Source organism: Pleurodeles waltl, chromosome 5 (assembly GCF_031143425.1).
Source record: "Pleurodeles waltl isolate 20211129_DDA chromosome 5, aPleWal1.hap1.20221129, whole genome shotgun sequence".
Classification (NCBI taxonomy): domain Eukaryota; kingdom Metazoa; phylum Chordata; class Amphibia; order Caudata; family Salamandridae; genus Pleurodeles; species Pleurodeles waltl.
In genome coordinates, this window is record NC_090444.1 from 262,641,748 (window position 1) to 262,669,664 (window position 27,917).

The following is a 27,917-nucleotide window of genomic DNA, read 5'->3' on the forward strand; positions in this document are numbered from 1 at the left end:
TCAGATTTCTGGAGACGCAAGACAGGTGGCCGATCAGTGTCCACACGTCCACCACTTCTCTCATATCTTTGGAGACCCCGAAAAGAGAGGGATGCAAGGGAGGTGCAAAGCGTCCATACAACAGGGACATACCAGTTTAGTTCATTGGTGTCATGTAATAGCAGTCAATTATTGGGATCTGATTAATCATTTTGCTGATGGTTTTCTATGACAACAACAAAGGTACAAAATATATTGACTAAATTCTTTCTTGTTTCTGCGGCTTACTTCTACTGTCCCACTTCACTAAAATCTGCGCTTCTTTTTTAGTCTTTTTCCAGTATATTTAAAGGATGTCTTATCTCTATAGAGTATCAGTCTTTTTCCCAGTTACTTCAAACCTTCTCTTCCTTTTTGACACACCTATTGCTCTACTGTCAGATCGTTTTCTCTTTATTCAGAAACCTCTGGCCAGACTCACTTTCGGTGTCCAAGATATCACCTGCATCTCCACTCTTACATACTCTACCAGATTATTTCCCCTCTATTTTCTCTCTCTCCCCTCCCCTCTTACAGCCATGCAGCCACCATATGACTGATGAATGGAGAATGTACCTGCTGCATCTAGTGTGCCAAGAACCCTTGCCACTCAATAGGTCTGGTATAAAAACTAGATGACTTAAAAAAAAAAATGTATCCTTACCTAATATATATTTTTCAGTATTCAATGATAAAGCATATTCTTGAAACTTTTACAGGTGGTTGGGTTTGATGCTTCTATGTCAGTGGAAGAATTTTTGTGCACTCTCAACCAGGAGTCAGGGATGAGAAATCCAGCACAGTCTGGGTTTGCACTGTTTACAGATGATCCTTCTGGCAAGGAAGTGGAGCACTGTCTCAGAGGAAATATTAAGGTAAGTGAGGAGACTGGATAGTATGACTGCTTGTCGTAAGTGTCTGCAAGTACAGGAGAAATTTAGTATCAACTGAGTTTTTAGTACACTGCATTGGATTGGGGTTTGTACTTTTCACAATGCAGTGGGTAAACGGTACACAGTGGATGAACCTTTGTTTCTTGAGTGGTGAAGCTATGTAGATTTATTATGAAATATGGAAGACGAAAGTGACCGAAAGCCACCTAAAGATGCCTTGTAAACAGTATGATCATGGAGGAGGGTGGCTACTGTGACATCAACTGTCTGTAAGTGGCATTGAACAAATACTTCCTAACAATTAAGATCAAGGTCATGGTAGTTATGGAATATTTAATATAGGTCAACTACCAATATTACATTTGGGTATGAACATTTCTCACAATGAATGTGGAATGCTGTTACATGTTTGAGTTGTATTGCCATCTTACATTTGGAATATTGTATCCCACTCCTACGTTTCTTTAATGGTATGAAAATGAAAGAAAACGTTTTGATGCAGATAATCAGAAACTATAGTCAGGGACTCTGCAACATCCTCATCACTTGGCGCGGAGCAGAATGCTTTTATCTTCATTCAGAAAGCTCCTGAAAACCAAACGTTTCCAAATTTTGTTCAACTAGAACCAGTTGCACAAAGAAGAGAGACTGAATATCCAGCTTGCATCCAGTCCCCCTTAATTTATTTTTCTTATTTGTGGGGGCTTGCATTTGTTCCTCCTATCCTTCTGAAGTTACCAAGGAGAAATTTTGAAGATAAATAAACGTCTGTACAAATACATATCACTTACCAGAATTCAGAATAGGCAAGGGTAAGAATCTCTGCAGGGTAACCCCAAAGATTTTGCCCTCACCCTCCTGTTTTATGAAACCATTTTTGTTGGCTTTCAGGAATCTGTGCACTTTACCATTGGTAACCATTGCCAAAGTGCTTGCGCTCTCTCCTTCAAACATGGTAGGAATGGCTTACACCAAATTGGCACATTTCATGTACTTGTAGTACCACTGTACTAGGGACTCACATGTACCCAGGGCCTATAAATTTAATGCTACTAGGGGGCCTGCAGCACTCACTGCGCCACCCTCTTAAGTAAGCATTTAAACATATCTCAGGCCTACCATTGCACCAGCGTGGGGAGTTTTAAACTTCCTTTTCAACCCGGTAAAAATAAACCATTTGCCATATAAGTCACCCCAACGATAGGCTGGAAACAGCCTGTAGAGCAGGTGGCAGTGTATTTATAGAGTTGGCCATGTATTTTTAATCTTTACGTCTCCTTCCAATGAAAGACTCTTAAATTCCTTTTTCACTGCTGGACGGCCTACCTCTCCCATATGATAACTTTGGGTTACCTAATTACATTTAATAAGTGATAACTTTCAATTGGGAGCTAGTAAAGTAGTTGAGTTTAGTCTCTAAAGAATTGTAATTTAAAACCCTCCTTTACAGTGAAGTCACAATTTTGAAGCTGCTGCTTTTACAAAGTTGGCACTTTCTTGTCCTAACCATTTGGTGCCTGTATCCTTGGTCACCCAACTAGGTGTAGCTGGTAGCTGGTACTCTCAGTCCGTGAGCCAAATGGGGAATAGGTTTTGTGGTAGGAGGAGCTACCTCTGACTTGATAAGGGGGCAGAGCTGTCACCACATCACAAAGACTCTGCCTCATCACACTCACAAAGGGTTTCACACTAGTCTTTTGTGCTCTTGTACACACTGGGGTCAGGGTAAGGAGGCTGGAAATTCCAGACACTTCTGTAGGGGAAGGACTCTAGAAGCTTTTCCCACTTCAAAATGGGCATCTGGTATAAATGTTAGACCCTCAGGACTAATTCTGCATTACACTTCTGGATGTATGGAAGGCTCTAAAGAAGGACTGCAATGCTGCCATGCCGCTCTGCTGCTCTACTACCCTGCTGCCTGAGTGAGAAGGGCTAGACCTGTATCTTGAACTCAGGACCACCAGAGTGACTCCAAGCGCTAGTTGGCTGCCCTCCGGATCAGAGCCTCAGTCACAGAAAAGGCTCTAACCATCTTGGCTCCTGCACCCTGATTCGGACTGCTGTGAGTCCAAACCCCCCCATTCAGCCCCCAAAGTGGGGCCCCTCTAGTCCTGGACACTTGGGAGTGGGGCTAAAGGTGCTCTGCCAGCCCAGCTGTGGTCTCTACCTGAACAGATGCAGTCCAACACAAACCCATTGGAGCTCTTCACTGCCCTCATCGCAACAGATACAGTGCAACACAACCATGACACAAGGCTGCATTGCAGCCGTTGCAGCTCATCAGAACAACAGCTGTGTGACGCATACTCAACGTTAATCTCACATTGCTCCTGGGGACTGCTGCTATGCGGAGCAATGCTCTGAGGTCAAGATTCGTTTTTCAGCAAAACTAACTTGGTATATGTCTGGCCCATGCTCCATCACAGTTGACCTGAACTTGTGATTTTATCCTGGTCCGGCCTGACCAGATAACCACAGTTGGTGCTTTATGTTTTTAAGCACTATTTGTTTACCTTAGCCTATGAAATTGCATATGTCCAGTTCCACTGATTGGATTTTAGTTGTTTTTGGTGTCAAATCATTTATTACATTTTACTCTATTTTTCTGAATTGGTGGGGATTTTTCTTGTGTTGTGCTGTTTGTTTGCTGCATTAAAGTGTACACGTTGTTTCTAAGTTAAGCATGATCGCTCTTGTGCCATGTATCCAGAAGGTTGTTTTGGTGGTTGTAGAAAAGAGAGCCCCAACAAATTTCCATTGAATATAGAGCCCCAACATTTCCTTTGTTCTGACAGCCAGTCACGAGTGTCCAGCAGATTTCAAACAGCCTGAAGGTCCCAAATCACTTGAGGATAGCCATTCGCAAACTATGGAACATTTGTGAATCTTTGAGGATGTGGCCTGAGGTCAAGCACAATGTTCAAAATCTTGAATGAAAAAAATCTGTGTGTTAAAACCTTAAAGCATAGTGTTACGCATTCTTCCGGGCAGACATCTTCTGGAATACAGAAAACCAAATAGTTAGAATAGGTACTGTTGAGAGGAAGGAGATGGACATTATCTAGCTGTAATTGCAACTGCTCTTCCCCTGGGACTTTCATCTCAGACTGAGAATATGGACACCTAGATGAGTGTGTTGTTGATTTTGACCTAGGCTTAAATCTAAAGTGAAAGAGCTGAGCTGATTCCTGTAATGAAATTCCTTCTGGAGCAATTCTTAAATTTGAGGAACAAATAAATTCCACCCAGACATCAGTATCTTAAGAACCAATATTCATGGCACTTTCAGATTTCCATTGAAACTGTTACTGCCTTCTTTTCTCACAGTCATTCCCAGTAGTAAATGACTTTCTGTGCCCTCTAGCAAAGGCCATTTATGGTATGTTTCTGATCTTGTCTGAACCATGCTATTCAATATTTCAGGTGTTATATATGTTATGTTTCGAAATGTAAACAGTATGAGTTTGAACCTTACAATGAGATCATTTTCATTGGTGATGTGGCAGCGTCCCAGGAAATCCTGTTATCAATATGTCCATCACAGATCTGATTGTGCCTGAAAAAATATTTAACCTACGTGGTTAAAAGATGTTTGAGCAGGGTGGATTTGTTGTTTGCAGATAGGTCAGATATCATATGCATTCCTAATCAATGAGCCAGGACAGCTGGCTGCCAGACATGTATGCAAGACAGAATGGGAAATTGGGCACTTTGGTATTTATCGTGATCAGATGTCTAGTATCTAATGCCCATCTGATCTGTTCCCCCATTACTAAAGTTCCATGATTTGGTAAACAGACTGCACCATACTGCCTTCTAGTTCTAGATGGTAGTGTGAGAAGTGTAATTTTTCCAGCAATTTATTTTTAGGTTTTATGTTCACTACTGTAAGGCTGTATGCAGGCCTGCACCATGTAGGTGCATTCTGGAACTGTGCAGCTCAGCAGCATGACTGCATGTTGGGAACTGCTATCCTTCCCATCCCACAGCCTTTCTTCAGCACCATCCAAAATTATGTTTTGTGCTGTCTGGATCACGGAAGACCTGAAAGATATAAAATGAGAAATGTTTCAAAGTTAGAATTGTTGATTGAGTAAGACCATCATGTTTATTAGGATAGTCCTTCCCATAATCAACAGTGGACATTTCCCTCATTATTCATTTTAACTCGTAGGTCATGACAGGTTTCTGCCTATTATGGCCCAGAAAGTTAGCACAGGTGTGGGAGCTAAACCCGAATACATTACTGAACCCCAAAAATAAAGACACCCTAATTTGTTACCTCAGGCAGTTCAGTTCTGCTCGTTCTCGCTGATCTGGCAACAGGAGATACCACCCTCCACAACATTAAACTATTAGCATGGTAGAAATCAAATAAAAACCCTGACCACTCAATAACTGAGTTCTAGATCAAAAATAAGTTTAAACGATGTATCACAGAATTTTTATTATAAGTGATACATGTAAATGCAATACATGGCAAGAAGGCTCAGAGAGAGGCAGTACACAATCAGAAAACAGAACAATAATTTCTATTTAAGCAGTGAAATCTCTCCAGATTCTGAGTGTTAAGCTGACAAAATTATAAGGGAGAAAAGAAAGTCTCAATTACATTTCCAGGGGGAAAATGAAAAGGCACCCACAAGACTTCAAAATCAGGGGTTTCTATACACATATTATGCATAAACAATTAGAAAAACTCCAGATTCATCATGGGATGATCATGGTTAGCTCACATTGGACAAATCAAAAATAAATTAATTATAGGTGAAACCCCTAGCACTAACCAATTTCTTAAGATAAGAGAATTATTCTGTTCACTTCCTCAGTAACTGCAATCCGGAGATGTAGAAAAGAATATGAGACATTTCTCAAACAAATACTCATTCAAAATGTTCTTCTGCAGGCCTACGTTGGAACTTCCAGCAGAAGTACTTAAAAATGATACATAAGCAACACAGTGGAAATGTTAATACAGAATACATGCTTTCTGAGGACAGTTGCCATCTACATCATAGCACATGCTCCGTGGAAACTGTAGGGAAAGAAGACTTGCAGCGGGTCACTGATTGTGGGGAAGATGGGCTGATGAGAAGGAGGAAGATGAGCAGAACACCAGAAACCACTTCTATTTTATTAAAATAGTGTCTTGCTTGAAAATATGGAATAACTATACTACATCATTAATCACACTTCTAAACCACTTCATTGTCACTTCATTAGTTCATTGGTTATAACTATATCCACCAGCAAAATTATTAATTTGAACAAATAATTTGTCACTCAAAATTGCACATTAAAAAAGTCTACCCTGGTAGGTATCACGTATAACATAAATTAATTACATTTTTCAGGCAGATAAAAAAAAAAGATTGTGGACCGGTTAAGAGCGAATCCTGCTATTAGTTAACAAAGTAGTACTGTTTGCATAACCAATAGAATTGCTAAATTGGGCCTCAACCGCTTTGCAAAGTGGTATCAGCTCATTTTGCTCAGACACTACAGTGATTGACGACCTCTGTGTCAAATCCACTATGTTACTGTGGGATTAGCACTGACAACTGTTAGATGCACACAGCTAACAGTGTGGGGGTTAGGAGGCTTATTTGTCTGGTCCCGTTCTTCGTATTCATTTCAAACTTTATAATATTCTATTTTAAAAAATATTTTTATTGACGGGATTTTGCCAAACAAACAGCATTACACAAGTGGTAGTATCCATGGAATATTTCGTACTAGAATTATGCTATTAGCAAAATAAGTCTAGTGTTGGGACACATGATACAGTTGAATGTCAAACACTGCCACACTGTACACACAAGCCAGAGAAAGATGAAATGAGGTCTCAATTTGCGGTTCTCTGTAAGTTGCTGCCCAGAGGCCATGAGGAGGGTGGCCATATATTTGGCTCATCCAGCATGCCTCCCATGTGGCAGAAGGATCTGCAAGAGTGAGCAGTGCAGGTGATTTGTGTATTTTGAAAACTCCTACTGACCCTAAGGCAGCTTATGAAACAGAACAATAGAGAGAGTTGGTGAGAATAGTGCTAACCTCCTCACGCATGGTGCTGCCATATTCTATGAAAAGACAAGGATAGGAATTTGTAGTATGACATGCACAATCTTAAACTCTTGAACTGGGCTTCATAAAGAAAAAATATGATTACTTAGGAGTGGCACACCCTACGTTTTTGGAATTGTACTGTTTTACTGAGATTCTTGTGTTTGTTTTTTATTTAAAAAAAACACAACTCATTTTGTTGTAAATCATCTCCCAATTAAATATCTTCAATATTATATCTAACTCATGTCTTGAGTGATGTCATATCTGAGGTGATAAGGCGTGCTTGGCAGTGACATGCATTATTGTTAATTTATCTAAACACAACTAGTGACTTTCAAGGTTTTGTTCTGTAACCATAACTCCATTTGAATTGTGTTTTTTCCTGTGAATTTCTTAGATTTTGTTAAACCTACTTAGAGGTGCTATAATCAAAGCTAACCATGACTTCACTTTATTTTTCGTGATTTTTTTTAGTTTTTCTCTTGATCATACACCACATCCAACAGGTTCCTGTACCCAACCCACCTCAAGTGGCCAAGCCACTGTGCACTGTTGTTGGCCAGAGGGAAAGCCTTGCTTTTTAAAGTTTTTTTTTAAGGGTTTGCAGACCCTTGATGGACCACGTTCCTATGTTGGCCCTTCTGTGAGGTGCAGGTGTGCAGATTCCCCCATGGGTGTTCTAAAATGTGTCAAAGACCTTTGTTTGTGGGCTCTTGGACTCTAAAGTGCACCACTGTGGGCAGTCCTAGGTTCCACGAACTCTACAGCATAACAGCTTTGTTTCTTTATTTTAACTTATTTATGGTACCACCGGGCTCCCCAACTGTGCCGGGGGGGGGCACAGCATGCTACCCCTGCCCTCTCAGGTTAGTTTTGAACGTTTTTATGAATGGGTGATGGAGCCCAGAATCCTATAATGTCAGCCACAACATGTTTCTCCAATTGCGACCAGCCAATGAGAAAGCTTTGGACCATTGACCCGAAATTGATGACAGGACAAAAAGCTTCCTCGTCCAATCAGTTTTAAATATTTTATAAATTTGGATCTGTGGAAGGTATACAAAATCAGGTTGATGCACTATCCTTAGCTTAGCAGTCTTGATATCTCTATTATCCTTTCAGGTCCACCAATTGCCTTCAAACACCGATTCTTTGAAAACTACTGAACAGAATTACATCAAACCAGGCAAAGGTACTCTATTGAGTAAAGTTCTACTTTCATGACAAGTCTGGTGTAATTGAATACAGATAGTGTTTCTGTATCAGAGAGCAAAGAAACCTTTCAGTATTAAAATAGAGTTAGAGTATTTATCTATTTTAATACTTGTAGGTTTTAAAATAGAAAGTTTCACTTTTTTTTACTAATCCTTCCTTTTACTTTGGACCCTACTTAACAAGATTCATGAAACATGCCATGCTTAACCCAAATCAAATAGCTTTTTATTGTAAAGTTTGATGCATATTTACTAAGAAAACAATAAATGCCTTTCAGTGTAAATTCTGACCTAAGCATAGCTACAAGGCACTATCGCCAGATATAGAAAGTGGTTTATTCAAGGGAAAAATATTTCCCTTGAGAGATTTTTTTTTCTAATTTTGGCCCTGCTCAAAGACAATTTAATTTCTCCCTGTACAGTTGTACAGTGCAAACAATTACATACTGAAAAAATGTTATTAAGAAAACAAAAATGCCTTTCAATGGAAATTCTGACCTAACCATAGCTACAGAAGCACCATCGCCACATATAGGAAGTGGTTTCTCAACATGGAGAAAATATTTCCCCTGGAGAACTTGTTTCACATTTTGGCATTGCACAAAAACAGTGCCATTCCCTCTTGTATAGTTGTACACTGCATTCAATTACACAATGTGGAAATACCTCTGTAAAATACACGTTTTTAGGATTATACCTCAAAAGTTGCCTCTCCTGCCAATTTCCAGCCGTAGCCAGGAAAAGATTTGTGAATCCAAGAGAGCAATATACTTACATTCATGCGAGGTCACAGAATTGTGGATGCAGTTTTCTGACTTTCTTATGTGAATAAAGCTTTTGACATCTGTTTCTGTGGTGTGCTTACATCAAGCCCACCATAACACTAGATAATTCTTTGATGAAGATGTCTATCCTGTTTACATTTTAGAAGTCTTTTTCTTTATAACTGGTGAATGTTTAAATGGCAGAGAGTGCTTCATTTCTCCATATCAATGGTCCTGAATCCCATATCTTTATTGTGGCTGGAGATGGAGGGTGAACCTAAATAGCTATTCCAAAATAATCATGTTTAGCTCCTCTCCTGAAGTTTACCTGGCCCTTAGGCACCTGAGCATGTTATTAGTAGTAACTATGCCTGTTATTAGTAGGAAACAAAGGAGCTACATGCCATTCCTTTGGAATAGTTTCAGCTATTAGTGCAATCCAACAATTCAACAATGCAATGTCTGATATGTCCTCCACGACCAGATCCAACTTCATTAAATATATGATCCGCTTAGAAGAATGGATGAAAACAAACTGCATGAAACTCATTTCTGACAAGACGTAAGTGCTGATTTTTGGGAGCACAAATTCCCCATGGGACTCCTCTGGTGGCCACCAGAGCTTGGTCCAACACCTATACCCACTAACCATGCAAGAAACCTGGGAATCATCTTATACGACAAACTCAATATCGCCTCACAGGTGAATGAAGTCAGCTCCTCCTGCATCCTCAAAAAATGATCAAATGGATCCCCATGAGCACTAGGTGTACTATCACTGAAGCAGACTATACTACGACAAGGCACCGTGTGCCATAAACTTCAACCATGCAGGACACATCAGCCAGATTTATCCTAGACCTCTCACTTTGCACACATATCACGCCACACCTCAGACAACTCCACTGGCTGCCTATACACAAACACTCCCAGTTCCTCACACATGCATACAAGGCTCTTCACAACATAGGACCAACACACCTCAAGTGTCGCCTCTAGTTCCACCAACCCACCAGACTCCTACGCTCAGCCTCACTCTCTTGCATTTACCCCACCTGCATCCACAAAAGCAGAATGGGCAGCCTAGCTTTCCCCTACATCGTATTCAAAACATGGAACGACCTACCTCCACACATCAGGGCCTCCGCCTCACTTCTTCAATTCCACAAGAGCCTGAAGACCTGGCTCTGCATCTAACCCTCAGCAGACAACCTACACACCTGCTCCAATGCCTGGATACTCTTCGGGTGATAAGTTGCACTCTACATATCCACATAACGTAACAATGTTTGCTCATTAGAATGATCAGTTAAGTCCCAGAACGTTCTAATCAACTACACAAAGAACCATCACTGTGAATTTTTTATTTACTGAATCTGACAATGTGGAACATAACTAATGTTTCCTCCAACCCTCATATGCCTTTCACATAAGGTAAACTGTTGCTTGACAGGCAGTTCCAAATCTGATGTGTCACAATGTTTCCATTTACATTTTCACAAATAGTATTGCTGTTCAACTGACGTCTTCACTAAGTTACTGTTAGGCTATGCTCCTTCCCACTTTGCAAATAGGCATAAATTAGCTAGGGGAGGAGGGCTTTGGAAATGATGTACTTAAAATGTCAGTAACATATTGTCCAATAGAAGTTACTAGAAAGTAGGCAATTCTGAAAGAGGAAGTGGCCGCCAGTGGTGAATTTTAGGAAGATTTCATCAACAGCATTGATAGCAAGAGTATACACAGAATACCAATATGAATGGAATTGCGTTTTGCATAGTTACAAACTGATATAAACATTGAAAGAAATACATAACACATTAACTTGAGGAAAGAGTATTTTCCAATAAAGATATGGAAGAGAGGCAAGGTTAATTAATATTCAAAAAAACTGTAACATTCTTTTAGGGGGAGCTGAAAGATTCATATCAGAAAAAATAAAGGTAACAATCTTAACAAAATAGCGTCCACATAAAGATTCTTTCATAACCATATCTAATAAAATACTTTTTTTAATTTCTTCATATGAAAAAAGTAAAGTTCTTAATCATGGACTATACCAAAAACAGAAAGTGCTGTGCAGTAGCTATGGGCCAGATCTACAGGGCCCTAGTGCCTCCTTGCACCACATTAACAGCATTTTTTTTTTACGCTAATGTGGCTCAAGGAGGTAATTTTCACCAAGCCATATTTACAAATTGGCGCAATGCATGCATTTCTCCACTTTGTGACCCCTTGGGCACATTATGCCAACGTCAGGCATAATGTATGTAAGGGGAGGCGTTCCGATGTTAGGAGGCCTGCAAAAATGGCGCAATGAAATTTACAAGATTTCACTGCGCCATTTTTGGGGTCATTTTTAACAGCTGCTCAGAGCAGGCTTTAAAATGATGCACCCATTGTAAACAAGTGGCCTCCTTGCACTTTGCTACAGTAACGTCAACATTTTTGATGCTGGTGTAGTAAAGCGCCATAATAGCATTATCAATTTTGACATTATTGTTCTAATGACCGCCATGGTGCGTTGTATTATAAATACCGCGCAAACCTGTGTTGTCAGGTGGGGCAAGGGCAACGCAAGAAAAGTGCTGCATCAGTACTGATGTGCCACTTTCTTGTAAATCTGGCCCTAAATTTGACTACTCAAAACTGAGATTAAGGATTCATGTGTTGTGACCTTTGAGCGTTATTGAAGAATTGTATTATTCTGTTTATGTATCAATCGGAATTAATAACTTTTTATGAATCTAATGGAAAGTCGACTTTCCTTTTTTTAAATAAAGAAATTAAATAAAACTGTTTATAAATGTGTAAGGAAGAAGGGTTATTGACTCCGTGCGTTGAAGCAGCGCAGGGTCCTTGATATCAGTTAACCTTGAACAATTTTATTTAAATTGATTTTATTCATTTCGTAATAAATATGATTTTTTTTTGCCTGAACACAGACTTAGCTGCATAACATCATGGAATAACATGTAAATTGCCGAGGCTTGGTGGAAAGATGAGCCATTACTACAATATCATGAGTGTAATAGGCACATAAGGGATTACCATATATGTTGATATGTAATGAGAGAAGAAGAGTTAAGGAATGCCTTTTCGCTCCCTGGGGCCTCTTTCGGCTTCCTGAGGCCTCTTTGAGGATATGCTTATTCAACCGCGGAAGCGTGATTCTTCTGGGCCATTTCAGGGTGTGGGAGGAAGATTTAGCCACTGATGTGTAATCAGCAATCTGTATTTTTTCCCCCCACTGGTACCTTCAGATGAACGACCATTAGCAACTAATAGAGTGTTATTACGTAGGTGTTGTAGAACGGGGCTGTCTATAAGACTTTCCTTAGTGAGCATTAGGTAAAGGAAGATCTCGAAGAAAACAGCTTCAAAGACACAAGCCCATGTGGGGCCCATCCAGCAAAGGACCTGTGCAGTCTTAATGAAAAACAAAAAAAAAATCACAAATCTCTTCCGCTAAACTCTATACCAAATATGCTTTTTGTTTTGTGAATCTCCAGGTTTGATTTTCCGTTTGCTGTAGGCCGAGGGAGATCTATGTCCCCTGGCTTCACCCCTCTTTTGTTTTCTTGTCCCTCCCGTCTCCTGCGCTTGTCTCGCGCATTGTCCCGCTCGCTATTTCCCCTTCCTTCGTATACAGGGTGACCTCACTATTTCGTACCATCTCCCCGTCTCCTTCTGCTTCCTCAGTAGGGCCAATCCCTTGATTTCTTCACCCTCGTGTATCTTCCCTCTTTTTTAGTTTTAAATTACTTTTTTTAATATTTTTTATTGGCATTTCAAAAGAATACAGTTTTACAGGTGATACAATCCCGATGCCTTGCCTAGGGTTTATGTTATTCCATTAAATCCATCAATATATGCAATCAAAGGTAGGCAGACATCGCAATATACGGTTTCAGACACTGGGATTACATGTCGTTGGAAGCCACAGAGTGCATCAAAGCATACAAACAACATGCAACTCTTTAGGACACCGCTTCCCTCATTGTTTTAAATGATAATATTGTTTCTGCTGTCATTCCCTCTCCTCCACTGACTAAAGTTCCAACCCACAGTCCTTTGCTCCTACTTCCTTCCCTTTTCCCCCTGTTGTTTTCTCCTCCTTTCTGCCTTGTGTTCCTCTTCCTTCTTCAAGCAGGCTCTTCAGTAGAAGTAAAGACAGAGAAGTGAAGCCTGTATGTCCCTCTGCTCAATTGTTCTCCCAAGAAGATGCATTTTCCAAAACCATTTGAGCAATTCCACTCGTGGAATCATATACCATCACCCCAGGGTGAAGCATTTACCAAGTGTGGAAAGGAAGTGATAATTATCACCCAACAATTCTAATTATTGTGCAAACAAAAATTTGCACACGGATAAGAATGTAACCCTAAACATATAATAAGGACCTAAGGAGGGCACCGAGAAGTGGGGAAGACGCAACCACCAAGAAGGTGCAACTCTCTCAAAGTGATTCAAAGTCTGTGGATGCCACCGAGAAGCAGGGTTGGCACAGCTTTCAGGTAGATGCGCTCCAATAACCACCAGATAATTAAGAAGGTATAGCGTCCAAGTGGTGTACTTCTTGACAACTTTATGCTGAGATGAAAACAGTGATAAACTGGAACTCGATTAAATGAATCTCCTTTGTTCTCTGCTTCCTTCCTACCCACTGCAGTGCCTATGGAGTGTGCAAAGGGTAAGGGGAAGCTTATATTGTCTGACATTTTACCACTGGGTTGTAGCCAGAGGATCAAAAACACCTTAATGATGCTTCCCTGACAGTAATGCTTAAGAAAACAGACCACACACCAACAGTGTAAAATTGTATACTGCACAGAACGTTCCAGGCACTGTAGATCTCAGAGCTGTGCTGAGGATTTGCTATTGCTAGCCCCAGAATCGAAACATTTTTAATACATCTACCTAATCTATTGCTGCTTATGAAAGTATTAAAGAGAGTGATATTTCCTGGCTCTCCAGCTTGCAAATCAGTTGGCTCCTGTCTAGGTATTGCACCACCCCTGGCATGACTTCAACCCGTCTCCACCCGCCACCTCTTGTATTAATGAAGAAAACCAGGAGCATGCGCAATTGCCCCTTCTTGCTGCTCCCCTGAAGCTTGGTGAGTTGCTTCGCCAGCACTCCCCGTGCACAGATTTTTAGAGTCCCAGACTTCCCTCATTCTCTCTCCTTGGCGCTGCCAGGTGAAGAGAGATACGCCTCCGCCCATCTGCATGGTAGCTCACATGGCGGGTTTGCCGCACTGAGAGGTCATCGTTAAGTGGTGGCAAGTGCAAAGCATCTGGTCTGGCTATAATGTGGTAACATATTCAACTGCAGGCATGTACAAAACCTGTTTGATGTATCAACATATTAAAACTAGAGCTATTGGCTATTCCATAATTTGTCTAAAATATAGCGTCTGATAGTCTTTATTTTCCAAAATATCTTTTCCTTTTTAGATTTGTGACATCATTTCGAAGTGGGAGCAGGCTTCGAAAGAACAGCAACCTGGTAAATGTGAAGGTACAAAGACTGTGCGCCTTACATATAAAAACAGGTATGTAACGCTCGATATAGGCACCAAAACACACATTTCCACTATGTTGTCAAAATAGTTTTGTTTAGAACAGAAAAGCTATCCATAGCCCACAATTTCAAGATTCAAGACCCTTTTAATATTTTTAAAAAAGCAAGACAGATTTGTTGAGCTGCCAACCAATTTTCAAAGCCTAAATATGTTTAAAAAGCATCAAGGATTTGATATATTTGCTAATTCCAAACAATTTTAATGCTATGTTTAGTGGGTAAAATGGGAAAAACAAACCACTTTAATGTTCCAAACCTATATATGGGTAAAATTAATTACCCTTATTGTGTAGATGATCACGGGGAATACTTCCTTTAGATTAAGTTCAGATTTTTTACAGTGTTTTTATATTCACAGTAATAAACACATTTGAAGTTATCGTCTCAAGAATTCCCTCTGGGGTCCCCTATTGTTCTAATCTTTTTCTAATCTTATTCATCTTATGCATCTGATTTTCAAAGGCAAAGATACACTGCAGGCCGGTTTGGTGTAAATTGGGGACTGAAGATCAGCATATGCGCACCTAATATATAAGTGGACTTCTAATATCCTGAATGTGCCGCCTTCTTCCTAGCCTGAGCTCTCGGGCACATTAAAATCGTGTTGACATGTCCTTGTAAATGACCCAAAAATCACATAAACTATCCCTTTACAGCAGCACGATTTCTGTCCTTAAAAATGTCAATACAATGCTGCTTTCCATTTCAGTTTTAAAAATACAATGCTGATGTCCATTTGTCTATACTTTTTTTAACATGTTTGTTTCTTTATTGCAGGCTTTGTTTCTCAATGCAAGCTCGTGGAGAGACAGACAGGGAAAAGTTGCTGTTAATGTATCAGACAAATGACCAAATAGTGAAAGGGCTGTTTCCGGTGAACAAGGACTTGGCATTAGAAATGGCAGCTCTTTTAGCCCAGGTACCGTACAACACCCCTAACCACTTAACACCACAGGATGTTCACCCTAAAATTTATTTATTGCATGTATTTACTTGCAGTTTTGTAGAGCGTGGATGTGGACCTAGGGTGCCAGAGTGCTTTACAAACTAAGCATACTACCCAATGAGGTGTTCATATTGTCCAAGAAAAGACTCAACTTTAAGTAGTTATCAAAATAAATATTATAGGTGAATTGTAAGGTTGAAAAAGCATTCGTAAATGCATTAGATATTGCTTATGTGATTAATGTTATTTATTTTAAATAAGATTTAGCTTGGTAAGTAGTTGTGCAATATAAGTTACTAAAACTCCATAAAAGTGTTATGACTTGTTTATTGAGAAAACCAATATATTGTGTAGTAACTGGTGGTAATATAATGCAGGGAGTGTTAATTGAAGTTACCAATATTGTTTGGCCCATTGCTTCACGTGTGTTGTAATACAGAAGATGGCAAAGTGCAGTCCCAGAGCTGTCAAGAGCGAAGGGATGAGGATGTGCCTTTCACAGTTACAGCAATGCTCAGCAAATAGCCTTCACTAAGCATAATGCAAATGGACTTATTTAAGGCCACGCGGTAATGATAGAAATGAGCGGTAATTGTAATTCCTCCAATTACAAATCGCTATAGCACTATATTCCTTCACAGTATAGCTCTCATATTAACCAGCAAGTTTTCGCATATGCATGTATGTGGTATTTGTAGGGAGTAAATCAAACTAAAAGTCCACCCGAGTGCTGCATAGTGTCCAAGGCAGGGACGGGAGGGCAACATGGGGTTGTTGCATTTTGGGAGGCGATTGAACTGCTTATGCATCTTAACTGTGGCAAGACAATAAGATTCCTGGCATTGTAAAATAGCTTCAGCTATTAACAAGAACTTGTGGCATCACAATAAGAATTGTGAGTTGGTGGGCAGCACAAGCAAAGATGTTTTGATACTTTAGCCATGCAGCACAATACACATGATTAAAAATAGCCTTCACAGGAGGAGAAGTGGGCTTCCTGCTCATCTCCCACACAAAAAGCAGCAGACATTAATACAAAAAAAAAAGTATACAAAAATAAAGACCACACTCAAGAGAGTCCCAATGGTTTTAACGCAGACTCGTTCCCAACTCTCCAAAACATTGTTGTAAACTCACCCCACCGGACTGGTGTGCTGCAGGAAAGGCGAGCTTTCCCCTTTCCATAACAAAGTCTCAAAACCAGAAGAACGTACACGGTTTGGGAGAAAACTTGCTTCTCAAAGCGCTACACGCATAGCATCCAGTAGAGGTAGCCACTCTTCCAGCCTCACTGCCACTGCAGGAGCAGGAAGGTCTGCGAAAAAGAAAGACATAGAAAAGGGACAAAAAAAAAACAGTGCAATTTTGTAGCACGGTTTGCTATCTTAGCATGATGATCATCATTGAGATAAAATAGATTACAAGGCTGCACAACTACTTTCTGAAATTGCCAGTAATGTCCACTGTGGTAATGATAAGCCAGTTTTACAATCCTTGATGCTGTAATTTATTTTGAACATTTGCGGAAGTAGATGTGGCTATGAGAAACATTTTCTATCCTGTTCTACGTAAAAGATTATGGTGGTCATTACAACCCTGGCGGTCGGTGCTAAAGCGGCGGTAAAACCGCCAACAGGCCGGCGGGAAGAAAAATGGAATCACGACCGTGGCGGAAACCGCCAACAAAGACAGCCACTTTAACACTCCGACCGCCACGGCGGTATAAACAAACAGCGCGGCGGTCACTGCCAACAGCCAGACGGGAGTCAAAGTACCGCCCACAGTATCACAACAGTCCAATCCGCCACGTTTTCCGGGTGGGTGGGTTGCCCACTCTTCCATCCTGGGGAGTGCAAAGCCACAGTCTCTCAAGTCTCTACAGTGGGTGGGTTGCCCACTCTCCCATCCTGGGGAGTGCAAAGCCACAGTCTCTCAAGTCTCTACAGTGGGTGGGTTGCCCACTCTTCCATCCTGGGGAGTGCAAAGCCACAGTCTCTCAAGTCTCTACAGTGGGTGGGTTGCCCACTGTTCCATCCTGGGGAGTGCAAAGCCACAGTCTCTCAAGTCTCTACAGTGGGTGGGTTGCCCACTCTTCCATCCTGGGGAGTGCAAAGCCACAGTCTCTCAAGTGGATAACAGTCTCCACTGGTTCTGGAGGGTGCCTGTTGGCCAGAGTGCTTCTTCCTGTGCAGGAATGAGGTAGTGGGTGCATGTCTCCACTGGTTCTGGAGGGTGCCTGTTGGCCAGAGTGCTTCTTCCTGTGCAGGAATGAGGTAGTGGATGCATGTCTCCACTGGTTCTGGAGGGGGCCTGGTGCCCAGAGTGCATCATGCAGCCCTGTCCAACACAGATGCAGCACTGCCCCTGCCGCTCATGGGCCAGCGGTGCGTGAGATGGCGGTCCCCTGTTCAGCGGTGCTTAAGATAGCCGTGCCCTGTTCAGCGGTGCATGAGATAGCCGTGCCATGTTCAGCGGTGCTTCAGATGGCGGTCCCCTGTTCAGCGGTGCTTGAGATAGCCGTGCCCTGTTCAGCGGTGCTTCAGATGGCGGTCCCCTGTTCAGTGGTGCTTGAGATAGCCGTGCCCTGTTCAGCGGTGCTTCAGATGGCGGTCTCCTGTTCAGCGGTGCTTCAGATGGCGGTCCCCTGTTCAGCGGTGCTTCAGATGGCGGTCCCCTGTTCAGTGGTGCTTGAGATAGCCGTGCCCTGTTCAGCGGTGCTTCAGATGGCGGTCCCCTGTTCAGCGGTGCTTCAGATGGCGGTCCCCTGTTCAGCGGTGCTTCAGATGGCGGTCCCCTGTTCAGCGGTGCTTCAGATGGCGGTCCCCTGTTCAGCGGTGCTTCAGATGGCGGTCCCCTGTTCAGAGGTGCTTGAGATAGCCGTGCCCTGTTCAGCGGTGCTTGAGATAGCCGTGCCCTGTTCAGCGGTGCTTGAGATGGCGGTCCCCTGTTCAGCGGTGCTTGAGATAGACGTGCCCTGTTCAGCGGTGCTTCAGATGGCGGTCCCCTGTTCAGCGGTGCTGGAGATAGAAGTGCCCTGTTCAGCGGTGCTTGAGATGGCGGTCCCCTGTTCAGCGGTGCTTGAGATAGCCGTGCCCTGTTCAGCGGTGCTTGAGATGGCGGTCCCCTGTTCAGCGGTGCTTGAGATAGCCGTGCCCTGTTCAGCGGTGCTTGAGATGGCGGTCCCCTGTTCAGCGGTGCTTGAGATAGCAGTGCCCTGTTCAGCGGTGCTTCAGATGCGGTGCTGTTCAGTGGTGCTGGCCATGCCAGGGTGCTCATGTGCCATCTGGACTGGGCCTGGCGGGGCCCTCCTGCCCACCTGTCCTGTGGGTGCCGGGGCCCTCCTGGGCAGCTGTGCTGGGGCTTTTGGTGGCCTCCTGGGCAGCTGTGCTGGGGCTTTTGGTGGCCTCCTGGCCAGCTGGGATGGGGCTTTTGGTGGCCTCCTGGCCAGCTGGGCTGATGGCGGTGTTGTCGGGCGTGCTGCCCTTCCCAGCCTTTCCTGCTCTCCTGTGGCCCTTCCCCACCTTGGCCGGTGTCCCAGCTGCCTCGACACTCCCGTCGGGAGCCCTGGTAGGGGTTTTTGTCCCTGGTGTCTTGACCCTCTGCCGCCATGCACTGGCAATTTTTGGATGTTTCTGAGGAGGGGGGCTGGCTGTGCTGTGGCTCCGGACCAGACTGGCTGCCCTGGTGGGCGGTGCACTCCAGTGACCATGTACGACATGCACCACCGGGCCCGGTGATGTAGTGGCTGAGGTGCTAGCTCTGGGCCTATGACATGGACGGGGTGGGGGAGTTGAGGGAAAGAGGTTAAGTTTGGACAGGAAAAAAAATTTGGGAGCAGTGGGACGGGTAGGTGTAGTGGGTATGGGAGTGGAGGAAGAGGTTGTGGTTGTGGGAGGTGTAAGTGGGGTGGCTTTGGGTGCAGGTGCCTGGGCTGTAGGCTGTTGTGAGGTGGATGGCTGTTGGGTGGGTGGCTGCCTGCGTTTGTGTATCTTGGGAGGGGGCGGCACAGACACACTGGGAGAGGACACAGGGGACGTGTAAATGGCAGTGTTGGTGGTGAGTGCACGTGTGCGGGGTGTTCTGGTGTGTGTGCTGCTGAGGGACGTAGTGGCTGAAGATGCTGTGCATGCAGGTGTGAGTGGAGACAAGACTGGCAGGGAGGAGGGAGACGTGGTGGAGGGGGACACAGTGGAGGCAGTGGATGTTGGTATGTCTGTATGTGGATGTTGCTTGTGTGACTGCCTGTGGGATGTGTGGTGCTTATGTCTGCGTGAGCTGCCCTTGGGTGTTGAGGTGTGTGCAGGCTGGTCTGATGGTGTGCTTGGGATAGGCAGAGGTACAGGGGAGTGGGTCTGGGTGTAGGAAGTTGGAGGGGGGAGGCTTGACACAGGGACAATGGCTGCCATCAGTGCTGAGGCCAGAGTCTGAAAGGCTCGCTGAAGGGCCACCTGACTATAATGAATGCCCTCCAGGTATGCATTACTTTGGTGCACTTCCCTTTCTACACCCTGGATGGCATTCAAAATGGTAGACTGCCAACAGTGAGCGACCTGAGGAGGTCAATGACCTCCTCACTGAGGGCAGCAGGGGTGACTGGGGCAGGGCCTGAGGTGCCTGGGGCGAAGGAGATGCCCACCTTCCTGGGTGAGCGGGCACGGGGCAAACGCTGAGGGGCTGCTGGGAGGGGGGTGCTGGTGCGGGGGGTGGCGGCTGTACCTGTTGTTGCGGGGGGCAGAGATGTTGCCGCCACCACAAGGGAGCTCCCATCAGAGGACGAGTCCGATCCACTAATGTCCGCTCGTGTCCCCACTGTGGAGCTCCCCTCACCCTCCGTCCCACTGGCGATTTCAGAGTCGGTAGTGTGGCCCTCCATGGCCATGTGGGATGCAGCTCCCTCGTGCTCCGGTGCCACTGCTCCTCCGCCTGATGATGCTAATGCACACATGAACAGGAAGACCACAAAAAGGGGGGGGGGGAAACACAAGAAAGACATGTTGAGTGCATGCATTCCCGCTACCGTTGGCGGACAGCACAGACACAGAAGCCCCCTGCACTACGCCGCGCATTTGGGGTCCACTTTGCAATCCCTGGGACATGGCCTACAAGGCTATGGACGACATCTGCACACATAGGTGACACAGGGCCATGAATAGCTGTACTTGGCACCCTACAGAGGTGGGGAGCGGGGGCACAGGGCCATGCCTTACGGAGGGGCCTAGCCTATGGAACTCGCCCTGGCCCAGGTATACCCACAGCCCTCCTCCCACACCCAGACACCTCCACTGCGCGCAAAGTTAGCAGAATGAGAGTGTACTCACCCCCTTGTGTCTGCTGTGATGCCCTCACGTGCCCATCCAACTCGGGGTAGGCCACCGCCAGGATCCGGAACATCAGGGGGGTCAAGGTCTGACGGGCACCCCTCCCACGTTGGGAGGCCATCCCCAGCTGAGCCTCCGCCGTCTTCCTGCTCCAGCGGCGAATGTCCTCCCATCTCTTCCGGCAGTGGGTGCCCCGTCTGTGGTGGACCCCCAGGGTCCGGACGTCTTTGGCGATGGCACGCCATATATCCGTCTTCTGGTGGGCGCTGACCTATATGAAATGTACAGGGGGAGAAGAAAAGTAATTACCTTCTGCACCATCAATGTGAGTGGCCCCCCATCCCTACCCTTGCCATGTGGCACATGCACTCACCGTCGTTTCAAGCATGCCTCAATCTCTCCCCCCCCCATCTTTCATCCACCCCACTCAACACAGGCATAGCCCATATAGCATGCTCCCAGTGTATTTACCTGTTTGTCTGGAGGACCGTAGAGTAGCGCGTACTGGGGGAGGACCCCATCCACAAGCTTCTCCAACTCCTCCGATGTGAAGGCAGAGGCCCTTTCCCCAGTCGCATGAGCCATTGTCCCTTCCAGACCGAGGTCACAGCAGCACTTGCAGTGTAGGTCCTCTCCTGTGGAAGATCAGGTATCAAGTGAATTAACAGAGAGACAATGGCGGTCACGTCAGCGGCGGTGCGTACCACGACCGCCGGCGCACATCGTCATTGGCTCCTGAGACCCATAGGGTCCAATGTTAACCAATGCAGCATTGCGCAGCGGTCTATGACCGCCTACCGCCACGGTGTGCAACGCCAGCGCAGTTACCTCACATCCCATTGTCACACTTTACAGGTCAGGCAGCAGCCATTTCAGGGGCCCACATGCCTTACTTTTTGTACTGCGTCACACATACCTAGGCCTTGCATCCACACTCATACAAGCCATACGATGGGTTAAGATCCGTGTTTTTGGAAAGCTGGGGTTACGTACCTCTGGGATGTTTGACTCTGTGCTCGCTGTTGTCCTTCATAGGCACCGTCCGCTGGGACATGTGAGGAGATGGCGGCATCCTCCGGTGTACAGACCGCTGGTGGACCTGTCGACAGTGGAGGAGAGACATCTCATCCTGACATACAGGCTTGACCGTGCCACAATTCTGGAACTGTGTGCCCAGCTGGAGCCAGACCTGATGTCACCTATCCGCCATCCCACAGGAATCCCCCTCAAGTGCAGGTGCTGTCAGTACTCCATTTCCTAGCAAGTGGGTCATATCAAACAACAGTGGCCATAGCATCAGGGATGTCCCATCCTATGTTTTCCTACGTGTTGTCCAGAGTGTTGTCTGCCCTGCTGAAACACATGCAGAGCTACATCGTTTTCCCTGAGGTGGAGGATTTGGCTACAGTGAAAGGTGACTTCTATGCCCTTGGACATATCCCCAACATCATAGGTGACATTGATGGGACCCATGTGGCTTTGGTCCCCCCCCACAGGAGTGAACAGGTGTACAGAAACCGGAAGAGTTATCATTCCATGAATGTCCAGATGGTATGTTTGGCAGACCAGTACATCTGCCATGTGAATGCCATGTTCCCTGGCTCAGTGCATGACGCCTACATCCTGCGGAATAGCAGCATCCCTTATGTGATGGGTCAGCTCCAGAGGCACCGTGTGTGGCTAATTGGTGACTCTGGTTACCCCAACCTGTCATGGCTACTGACCCCAGTGAGGAATCCCAGGACAAGGGCAGAGGAACGCTACAATGAGGCCCATGGGCGAACTAGGAGGGTGATCGAGCGGACCTTCAGCCTCCTGAAGGCCAGGTTCAGGTGCCTCCATATGACAGGTGGATCCCTATTCTACTCACCAAAGAAGGTGTGCCAGATCATCGTGGCCTGCTGTATGCTTCACAACCTGGCTTTGCGTCGCCAGGTGCCTTTTCTGCAGGAGGATGGTCCAGATGGTGGTGTTCTAGCAGCTGTGGAGAGTGAAGAGGAGGAAGACGAAGAAGACGACATAGACAACAGGAACACAGTGATACTGCAATATTTTCAATGAACAGAGGTAAGAATACAAACCGGCCCACTACATGTACTTAAACACTACTACCTCTGTACTGTCTGTCCTTTTCACCCAGTGTATGGTAACTGAGTTGTCACTTTCCCTTACGATTTCAGAGATGTGGATCCCACAGTGTGACATCTGCTTTGTTTCCCCATGGACTACAGCTGTGTGACATTGGTATGTTGGCATCACAATGTAAATAAGCATTTTGGAACTGTAATTACAGATAAATATATTCACATTCACAGACAGACCCCTGATTGTTTTGTGCAATAAGGGTGTTTATTAAGGTGCTAATTATTGGGGGGGGGGTTGTAACTTGGTGAGGGGTGATGGTGGAGGAATGTCCATGGCAGAGTCCAGTCTATTAGTCTCACAGGTGCATTGTCCAAATGGGTCTGGGATGTGGAGCTGGGGCAGTTTAAGGATGGACAGGGTGACAAAGTGGGACAGTGGGATGACTATCAGGGTGGTATCCTTTCTTGGCGGGGGTCTTGGCATCTTACTCTGTCCTCTTCCTGGATCTCTGGGACCGCTTGCGGGGTGGTTCTCCTTCTGCAGGGGGTGGGGTGCTGGTGGCCTGTTGGTCCTGTGCCGGTGCCTCCTGTCCACTAGCGCCGGCGGAGGTGGTGTGCAGTTCTTGGTCCATGCTAGTGTCAGGGGCCCTTTGAGGTGCCACAGTGTCCCTCAAAGTGGTCACTACCAGATTCAGCACCCCTACGATGGTGCCCAGGGCGGAGCTGATGGTTCTGAGTTCCTACCTGAAGCCCAAATACTGTTCCTCCTGCATGCACTGGGTCTCCTGAAACTTGGCCAGTACCGTAGCCATCGTCTCCTGGGAGTGGTGGTATGCTCCCATGATGGAGGAGAGGGCCTCATGGAGATTGGGTTCCCTGGGCCTGTCCCCACCCTGTGTCACAGCAGCCCTCCCAGTTCCCCTGTTTCCCTGGGCCTCTGTCCCCTGGACCGTGTGCCCACTGCCACTGCCCCCAGGTCCCTGTTGTTGTTGGGGTGGTGGGTTAACCTGGGTGCCCTGTAGTGGTGAACACACTGCTGCTTGACGTGTCCTGGAGACAGAGGTGTGGGCCCGCTGGGTGGGTGCTGTGCTGGTGTTTCCAGAGGGGGGTAGGTCTGCAGTGGCCTGTGGCTGTGTGAGGGGAACCGACTGTCCCGAGGTCCCCGATGGGCCGGGCTGGTCATCTAGATCCAGGTCGACAGAGCTGCAGTCATTTCTGTGGGCCTCTTCTGGGGGGGGGGTGGACATTTGTGGACCCTCCTGTGCGGTGACGTTGCGTAGGGGTCCTGCAGGGGTATAAAAGCATGATTTTTGCATCTGTGTGTGGCATGGTGTGCAATGGGTGGGTGCCCGTGTCCCCCAGTGCTTGCATTCCTGTGTGGGGGCTTTTGTGTCAGTGGTTTGGGGGGGGGGTATGGGTATGTGCAGTGGGCATGCTTTGGTGATGGGTGTCCATGCTTTGTGGTCGCATGCAGGGCTTGGTGTTGGGATGGGTGGGTTGTGATGGTGGGACATTTGCAAGGAGTAGGAGTGATGGGGGTGAGGCTGAGGGTGGGGGTATGTGTTGGCATGCAGGTGGGGTGGGGGGGATGAAGTAGTGAAGATGTGACTTACCAGAGTCCATTCCTCCAGATACTCCGCCGAGGCCCTCAGGATGCATGATCGCCAAGACCTGCTCCTCCCATGTCGTAAATTCTGGGGGAGGAGGTGGGGGTCCACCGCCAGCCTTCTGCACTGCAATCCGGTGTCTGGATACCACGGAACGCACCTTCCCCGTAGGTCGTTCCACCTCTTCCTGATGTCATCCCGATTTCTTGGGTGCTGTCCCACTGCGTTGACCCTGTCGACTATTCTGCTCCATAGCTCCATCTTCCTTGCAATGGACGTCTGCTGCAGCTGTGCTCCGAATAGCTGTGGCTCTACCCGGATGATTTCCTCCACCATGACCCTGAGTTCCTCCTCCGAAAACCTGGGGTGTCTTTGCGGTGCCATGGGATGGTGTAGGTGATGTGTGGGGTGGAATGTGTGGTGATAAGTGTGGTGATGTGTGTAGGAAGTTGGCTCTGTATGTGCTATTTCAAAGTAAGGAATAGCATGCACAGAGTCCAAGGGTTCCCCTTAGAGGTAAGATAGTGGCAAAAAGAGATAATACTAATGCTCTATTTTGTGGTAGTGTGGTCGAGCAGTAGGCTTATCAAAGGAGTAGTGTTAAGCATTTGTTGTACATACACACAGGCAATAAATGAGGAACACACACTCAGAGACAAATCCAACCAATAGGTTTTGTTATAGAAAAATATATTTTCTTAGTTTATTTTAAGAACCACAGGTTCAAATTCTACATGTAATATTTCATTTGAAAGGTATTGCAGGTAAGTACTTTAGGAACTTTGAATAATTACAGTAGCATATATACTTTTTACATAAAACACATTTAGCTGTTTTAAAAGTGGACACAGTGCAATTTTCACAGTTCCTGGGGGAGGTAAAGTATTGTTAGTTTTAGCAGGTAAGTAAATTACCTACAGGGTTCAGTTTTGGGTCCAAGGTAGCCCACCGTTGGGGGTTCAGAGCAACCCCAAAGTTACCACACCAGCAGCTCAGGGCCGGTCAGGTGCAGAGGTCAAAGAGGCGCCCAAAACACATAGGCTTCAATGGAGAGAAGGGGGTGCCCCGGTTCCAGTCTGCCAGCAGGTAAGTACCCGCGTCTTCGGAGGGCAGACCAGGGGGGTTTTGTAGGGCACCGGGGGGGACACAAGTCCACACAGAAAGTACACCCTCAGCAGCGCGGGGGCGGCCGGGTGCAGTGTGCAAACAAGCGTCGGGTTCTCTGTAGGTTTCAATGGGAGACCAAGGGGTCTCTTCAGCGGTGGAGGCAGGCAAGGGGGGGGCTCCTCGGGGTAGCCACCACCTAGGCAAGGGAGAGGGCCTCCTGGGGGTCACTCCTGCACTGAAGTTCCGTTCCTTCAGGTGCTGGGGGCTGCGGGTGCAGGGTCTTTTCCAGCCGTTGGGATTTTAGAGTCAGGCAGTCGCGGTCAGGGGGAGCCTCGGGATTCCCTCTGCAGGCGTCGCTGTGGGGGCTCAGGGGGGACAACTTTGGTTACTCACGGTCTCAGAGTTGCCGGAGGGTCCTCCCAGAGGTGTTGGTTCTCCACCAGTCGAGTCGGGGTCGCCGGGTGCAGTGTTGCAAGTCTCACGCTTCTTGCGGGGATTGCAGGGGTCTTTAAATCTGCTCCTCTGTAACAAAGTTGCAGTCTTTTTGGAGCAGTGCCGCTGTCCTCGGGAGTTTCTTGTCTTTCTTGAAGCAGGGCAGTCCTCTGAGGATTCAGAGGTCGCTGGTCCTTGGGAAAGCGTCGCTGGAGCAGGTTTCTTTGGAAGGCAGGAGACAGGCCGGTAGGTCTGGGGCCAAAGCAGTTGGTGTCTTCTTTTCTTCTTCTGCAGGGGTCTTTCAGCTCAGCAGTCCTCTTCTTCTTGTAGTTGCAGGAATCTAAATTCTTAGGTTCAGGGGAGCCCTTAAATACTAAATTTAAGGGCGTGTTTAGGTCTGGGGGGTTAGTAGCCAATGGCTACTAGCCCTGAGGGTGGGTACACCCTCTTTGTGCCTCCTCCCAAGGGGAGGGGGGCACATTCCTATCCCTATTGGGGGAATCCTCCTTCTACAAGATGGAGGATTTCTAAAAGTCAGAGTCACCTCAGCTCAGGACACCTTAGGGGCTGTCCTGACTGGCCAGTGACTCCTCCTTGTTTTTCTCATTATCTCTCCTGGACTTGCCGCCAAAAGTGGGGGCTGGGTCCAGGGGGCGGGCATCTCCACTAGCTGGAGTGCCCTGGGGCATTGTAACACGAAGCTTGAGCCTTTGAAGCTCACTGCTAGGTGTTACAGTTCCTGCAGGGGGGAGGTGTGAAGCACCTCCACCCAGAGCAGGCTTTGTTTCTGTCCTCAGAGAGCACAAAGGCTCTCACCGCATGGGGTCAGAAACTCGTCTCTCAGCAGCAGGCTGGCAGAGACCAGTCAGTCCTGCACTGAACAATTGGGTAAAATACAGGGGGCATCTCTAAGATGACCTCTGTGTGCATTTTTCAATAAATCCAACACTGGCATCAGTGTGGGTTTATTATTCTGAGAAGTGTGATACTAAACTTCCCAGTATTCAGTGTAGCCATTATGGAGCTGTGGAGTTCGTTTTTGACAGACTCCCAGGCCATATACTCTTTTGGCTACCCTGCACTTACAATGTCTAAGGTTTTGCTTAGACACTGTAGGGGCATAGTGCTCATGCACCTATGCCCTAACCTGTGGTATAGTGCACCCTGCCTTAGGGCGGTGAGGCCTGCTATAGGGGTGACTTACCTATGCCACAGGCAGTGTGAGGTTGGCATGGCACCCTGAGGGGAGTGCCATGTCGACTTAGTCATTTTCTCCCCACCAGCACACACAAGCTGGCAAGCAGTGTGTCTGTGCTGAGTGAGGGGTCCCTAATTATCCTTTGTGGCTGCGGGTAATAATGTCATCCTTCAAGAGAATATTTTACTCAGTGGTACTCTCTTTCCAAGTAGCACAGTCGTGTGTGTAAGGTTGCGGGGCGCAGTGACACAGGAAGCTCAACTGAGGGACACAGGAGACTACAGATCGCATCTGGGAGTGAGCCCTGAGTGACCATGCTCCCCTTTATTTAATCCTTCTCCCTACATCGTTCTCCACTTTGGTTATGTCGTTTTTATTGTCTTTTGGCATCTTTGTTGAATAGTGCAGACATAGTTTCTTAGCATCTGTCTAGGTCTGGGTTAGGTCTTAGATTGTACCCTAGGCTCCAGAACATCATTGGAGGTTTCTATTTCTTTTTTTTCTTTCTCAGCTGAGGCTCCTGACTTGACTCCAGCATCTGTTGGTCCACTAGAACTACCTGCTTACTCTGGATGGTGGCAGAGTGCCAGGAACACTGCTTCAGATGATTGGGCTTTTAGAGTCACTTAGTGCCTCTTTGCCATCATCCTCAGGCGGTATTTTCTTGAACCATGAGACTTTATGAAT

General features: G+C 46.1%; 1 protein-coding gene across 2 annotated transcripts in view; it reads left to right on the forward strand.

Moving 5' to 3' along the window:
* The window catches only part of PLEKHH2 (pleckstrin homology, MyTH4 and FERM domain containing H2), an 812,518-nt gene that overhangs the window by 684,575 nt on the left and 100,026 nt on the right, over window positions 1-27,917 (forward strand). For both annotated transcript variants that reach the window (XM_069233993.1, XM_069233994.1), the window contains 3 exons: window positions 738-893; window positions 14,412-14,509; window positions 15,316-15,457. In XM_069233993.1, coding sequence (XP_069090094.1) covers window positions 738-893; window positions 14,412-14,509; window positions 15,316-15,457 — 396 coding nt within the window. The remainder of the gene's footprint in view (window positions 1-737; window positions 894-14,411; window positions 14,510-15,315; window positions 15,458-27,917) is intronic.